This window comes from Egretta garzetta, unplaced genomic scaffold, assembly GCF_000687185.1.
Source record: "Egretta garzetta isolate BGI_Z169 unplaced genomic scaffold, ASM68718v1 scaffold56, whole genome shotgun sequence".
NCBI classification, from domain to species: Eukaryota; Metazoa; Chordata; class Aves; order Pelecaniformes; family Ardeidae; genus Egretta; species Egretta garzetta.
Window position 1 is genome coordinate 12,958,476 of NW_009260182.1, and position 6,000 is coordinate 12,964,475.

At 41.4% G+C, this 6,000-nt stretch overlaps 1 protein-coding gene across 1 annotated transcript in view; it reads right to left on the reverse strand.

Annotated features, from left to right (window-relative positions):
- Positions 1-5,287, reverse strand: part of KNDC1 (kinase non-catalytic C-lobe domain containing 1) — a 109,470-nt gene extending 104,183 nt beyond the window's left edge. Inside the window, exon 1 of the mRNA XM_035897422.1 lies at positions 5,193-5,287. Coding sequence (XP_035753315.1) covers positions 5,193-5,287 — 95 coding nt within the window. The remainder of the gene's footprint in view (positions 1-5,192) is intronic.
- Positions 5,288-6,000: the final 713 nt, after the last annotated feature.

Below are 6,000 nucleotides of genomic sequence, written 5' to 3' on the forward strand. Positions count from 1 at the left end.
TTCCAAGGAGAGCTATGAATGTGTAAGAAGGTCTGTGAAGCTTACTTCCTACATGCAAAGGGCCAGCATGTGCGGGGACAGAAAATGCTAAGAGTAGGAGACACCCCAATCCCTTATGTTTGTGCGAAGGACATTCCCCAGGGCAGTCACAAATATCACAGTGCTTCCATTTCAGATTGTCGTGATAGCTGGCATGCAATTGCAACCACAGAATCAATTCTGCCTACATTCTGCTTTAATTCCAGATGGATAAATTAGGGTCAGCAAGAAATGAAGCAGCAGACAATGACTGGTAAATGACCCAAATAAACTAGGCCAACAAGAAGATTTCCAAACAGGGAGTTTTTAGAGCCACAAAACTTGCTAGAGGCATAGAGAAGTTGTCGAGCGAGTTAATTGTCAGCATCCCTCAAGTTATTATAGACAATTCTAAAGTTAGGGTTGAGCAATTCAACCCCTCTTATGTATGAGAAACACAGCACTTACTCAAGAAAATTATGACACTTATTCTGAGTACAGAATTTAATTTCCAAGGATTAATAAGTAAACACCGTAATTAATGTATGACTTTAAAATAATTAAAATAAGTCCTTTAAGAGATTTAACATCTTTTTCAGTCTTTTATTTGTCCTGAATGATCTTCAGAATAATAATTATGCAAGCGTTTCATATTTGCAATCTTCTACAACAGCCACAGTCAAAAGAGTGGTTATAATTAAATTAAATTATTAATGATTTCTGCCTCTAATTGTTATGACTAGATAGACTGTGGTCTGACTCATTTAACTCTTAACTGGAGAAACTCATCAATATCTTATGGTTTATTGGGGAATTTCCATTTGTAAACTACGTGCATCTGAAATAATTTGAATTTGAACCATGAGGTTTCAATTCTCTAGAGATATTGCACAGTAGTATTCTTTACTCATAAATCAAGACATTTCCATGGAAAATAAATTTGATGAAAGGAATTTAAAGTTGCTAATGCATATCAGAAATATAATAAAAGGTCTAATTTTGTCCAGCCTGTGCAAAATTGTGTTAAAAATATCACTATTAGGAACCTTGTGCTTCTCAGACTAATTTTACAAGTGGCAACTTCCCATACCTCTGGGGAGGTACTCACAATGTAAGTGAAGGAGCAATTACGGCCACTGAAAAAGCTTCTGAGGTTTTAAATTCCTTTTATGCAGAGTTGGAATACCTGCAGCACTTAGAAAATTGTAGGTTCCATTTAAAACCAGTAGGAAATACTGCAAATACCACTAGTAGTTCAGATTAGAAGACAAATTCTGAAAACGTGGGCGGCTTGCTCAAAACAGAGGGAAGCAGTAATGGCACTAAGCTGGTATCTCTCAATATTCTCCACAGTGCATATACTTGTGTGCATGTGCAGATATATCTCCACACCTACAAATGATATACATGTGCATGCATGCATACATATATATAGTTTAGAGCTATATAACTCCTAATTGCCAGTGAAAGGAAAGATAACCTCTCTGCTTTGAACAGTCTTTTCAGGTCAGCTTCATGCTCTTGTGAGTGACAACAGCAAGGCTCCTTCCAGAAGGGACTCACTTCAGGAGGAGGCCATCTGGATGCTGTCTGAGCCGCACAGAGCAAAGCGTGAGAGGGAGAATAAAACCCAAGAAATAGCAAGAAGCTTTCAGGGCAACACAGAGTGGAAAATGAAGAGCTCAGGCAAGTGCCTTAAAAGAGAGATGATACCTCCTATTAGATTGGCACAACACCGGTGCTTCTGGGGAATGTCAGCAGAGGACATTCCCAAGCTGGCTGTGGTGCTTATGCTTCAGTATTCATAGACAACCAGTTTGTAGGCAAATAAAATAATTACTGTAAGAAAGAGCAGAAATCATTCCAATCACTTTACCACGGGTCCATAATCAGAACAACCCTTCCTATATGTGGATGTTTCACAACAAATAACATAGAAAACCAAGCAGAGCTATGTGCTGCACAGCAGAAGCATTTTCAGAAAGGAAGAATAAAGAGGACGCTGTGGATGCCTGGCACTGAAGTTACACAACATGCCCGAGAAAGGACACGGGTGATCGTATCACAGGACCCAGCACGCTGCAGCAGGCAGGAGAAACGGAGAGGGTGGGGGGGCTGCAGCGTCATTATCTCCCTGGATAAATCCACATCTAGACAGCAAAGAGCATTTCAAATCACAGCCGTGACACTACCCTGTCAGCATGAGACCTGGGGCTGTCAGGTAAGCTGAGGTCAGCACTGAACCTGTGCTGCCTTTCCAGAAGGACGTGAAAAAGTGAGTGGAATAACAGCAGTGTGACCGAGTGTACAAACCAGAGTCAGACAATGAAAAATAGGAGGTTACAAGAAAAGCTGTGCATGAGGCTGGAAAGAGGAAAAAAAGGCAGATCTCCCAACACAGCCCAGCAACAGTTTCATCCTGTTCATCAGAGTTTGAGCTGCACGAATGTGCACAGGTGGGACTTTGTACAAACAGTACGTGCAAAATCTGGGCTGTCTCTACCTAGAAAATGCCGGTCTCTGAGCAGTACGTTAGGACCCTAACACATCACTGCCTTACCTTTGTTCCCAACAGACTAAACACTCAATCATTTTACATCAAGATCAAGTAAACATACAAAATCTGGAAGATGAAACTTTGGACCTAGAAGCTGCAATAAGGTTTTAGGAAGCTTTAGAGATCCTCAATATTTCTACTACTGGAAATGTGAAATCTGGAATTTTACTAATTTTACCAGAAAGACAGAAAAATAGATTATTAGAACATGTTCTAGTATAGGCAACACCCTGTGAAGTTTGCAAGGAAAGAATTCAATTATAAACACCAAATTCTTAATGCAGCTCAAAGTTTGGCCATTAGGTGCTAGAGAGGAGATAAGGAAGAATTTGATTTAATGCAGACTGTTACAGGGCAAACCGATAACATCTAGTTAAGCAAGCACCATTGTGGTTTTAGTCAGAGGTTAATGGAGCTTTTCATTTAAAGCAGTAACGAAGAACTTTATTATGTTGCAGAGTATAAAGATTTTCAATTAAAATACACAGTTTGCAAACAACCTGGAATCATAAATGTTAAAGTGGCACTTAGACTGAACAGGGCCACGAAGGCCAAAGTCAAGGTGTTTGCAACACAATTTCCTAGGTTCTACAAAGCAAGTTTTTTTTCTATTCACCTCTACAATACCTATCTGAAAGTAGGATTTTTCTGAGGCTAAGGCTACTGAATATCAAATATAATGTAAACTGCCTGGAAATTTTTACCCTGTAATTCCTATAGCACCAAGGTCAAAAATTTGTGTTTGAAGTGAAATATATTTCTGAAAGATATGCTCTCTCGAGTTAAAAATTTCAACTTACCATATCCCTAAGGAATTGTTATGAAGTTAATTACTTTTGCAGATTAAAGGGCAAGTCCTACTTTCAGTTTTCAGCTCCTAATCACTGGATATTTTCATACCTTTGCTGCTAGATTAAAGAACCTTCTGTATGGTAGTTTCTGCCTGTATAAGTACCTGTGGACAGTGATCAAATCACTTCATTTATTTTTCCTCTTTTTCTTCACAACCCAAACACATTATGTGCCTTTAGCTTGAAGCTTATTTCCAGTTTTCAGCTCATCTTAAAGGCTACCGTCCAAACATTATCCAACCTTTTGGCATCCTCTCTGAATGAGCTTTGCAACAGGGACAGGCTCACCTGTGCAGCCCTCTTAGTCCTGCTCAATACCTTCCTTTACTCATCCAGGGCTTGTGGTCACTCTGGTGCTCACACCATTTCAGCAGGCACTTGAGCTCATTTGATGGCCCGTCACAGCACCCTCCTTCCCTTTATGCCCCATTTCTCCTTCATTTCTACCCACTTTTCCTCCAGGTCCTTCCCACTGCGGATCCCTGCCAAGACGTGTGACCCCATGCCATGAGAGAAAGCCTCCATTTAACGAGGTTTGCAGTTTCTCAGTGTTCAGATTAGGTTCTGAACCATGTGCCGTGCCTTTTCTGTTCACTGTGCATTTGACCTAGGACCCATGGAAACCAATGGAAAGGTTCCTGCCTGTAATTTCCACTCTACAGCTTATTGCTCTGAAGCAAAAAAATCCATTTGACTAAAGACTGCATAAATTAAACATCTCCTTGCATCTAGCAGTGGTTACACAAGGAAGGAAAGCCTGTGCTGAGCTGTTCAAAATGCTGCTTTGTCGCTCTCTTTCATCGTTTCACTGATTTAAAGTCAGACCTCCTTATATCCTACATAAGATATTTTATTCTTACTTTGTCTAAGTAAAAGGACTTCTGCTAAAGGTTTTTCATCCTACAGCTCCAGGGCCTTTGAAATCGCATCCTGTAGGTTTTGTCTCTATCAGCAGTTTCCCCACTTCAATCTACAATGAACTACATAAGCCACTTATACCAGAGACTGTTCAAGCCATTCGGAATTTGATTGGCATATTCTGATCTCCCTGGTTTTGTTAAGCAAGCTGAACCTTAATAACAGACTGAGAAGATGAATGGGCTAATGAAGCAGATTGCATGATCTGGAATCGTTCCCTTACAGGTAAAGTTCTAAACTGCTGACAGCAAGAGGAGTTCCCCCCCCCATTTTCCATGGTAACTTTTCACTCTTGGTGCAATGCTCTGTTATGCAGCTGTCTGGCTCTGTGTTAGCTACATACTGAAGAAAAATAACGCCTCGGTGTAATACTGAGGATTAGCTTTTTGTATAATAAAAAAAAAGAAAAAGTAACTTACTTTCCATCTTTTCACTTCAATATTAAAAAACATTTTAAGTGCATGTCCACATTAAATGGATCCTTAGTCTAAACCAGTCCACTGGTGTATCAAAGGATGCAGAAAACATTTCCAGAGTACAACTGCGTACAGCTTATTTTTACCCAAGGGAACAGCATTGTGGGTGAAGCGTAGTTACTTTCAATGTACTATAGCCGTTGACGGTACGCCACGTTGCTTGTGCTCTGCTGTCAGGTAGAATACTATGTTGTTATAATGCTAGAATTAAGGTTTCTGTAGTAACTCAGAAAGGCTGAGGGTTTGTTTCAGGTTTTGCAGTGCTTAAACTATTCCCCTTACTATCCCAGAAGAGATTAGCTCGTTATTTAACTCTCTCCTCCCTGCTTTTTTCTCATATACAAACGCAGGGAAAGTTTGAATAGGTTTTACAGGAGATGGAGAGGAACCAGCCCTCCATGCTGATGTCGTATTTTCATGCCATCTTGTCCAGGGGACTGGGGCTTTCCAGCTTCTGGCTTGGCCATGGGGCTCAGGGAAGTGTGAGTTTTTGAAGAGAAGGGACCTTCCTGGAGCTCACAGCAGAATGACCTTTGTATAATGGCAGGGGCTAAACCTCAGGTTTGCATTGAATCTCTCCCCCGTGCGTAAGGCCAGCTGTTGGCTGGAGGAGGCCATTGTGCAGTCCCGTGCGTAATTACGGCCAGCTGTTGGCTGGAGGAGGCCATTGTGCAGCGCCAGAGACAAAAGTACGTCCATCCCTCATCAGCCAAACTGGCACATCCTACAGTTTGGAGGGACTGGGTGTGTGATGCCCTTCTCAGCAGCCCCAGGTATGTTCCCCACAGGGGGCTTTACAGAAAAGGCTCCATTGCAGGGGAACATGGGATTTACAGGCAGCCCACACGTCAATGTGAGTTATCATAGTTAAGGTACAGGCTTCCTACAGACTGTAATACAGCTGCACAGAGCCAGGGCAGGGACTTCTTGACTTCAGCCTGCTCCTCCTCCTAATGCTCCTATGTCCTCATAGCGATGACAACACTTGGAACAATCATACAACTACTTAAATTCTTTGGAAAAGAATCCCAAATAAGGGGAAGCTCAAAGGAAAGTCTTTCAAGCCACTTCTTGCTTTCTAGCACTCAGCACAGGGAAGAGGAAAAAAGCAGGGTCTGTGTTATTAGAAGGTTTCAACCTCAAAATTCTTCTGAGAAGGCTTTCTTTTAACATTCCAGAG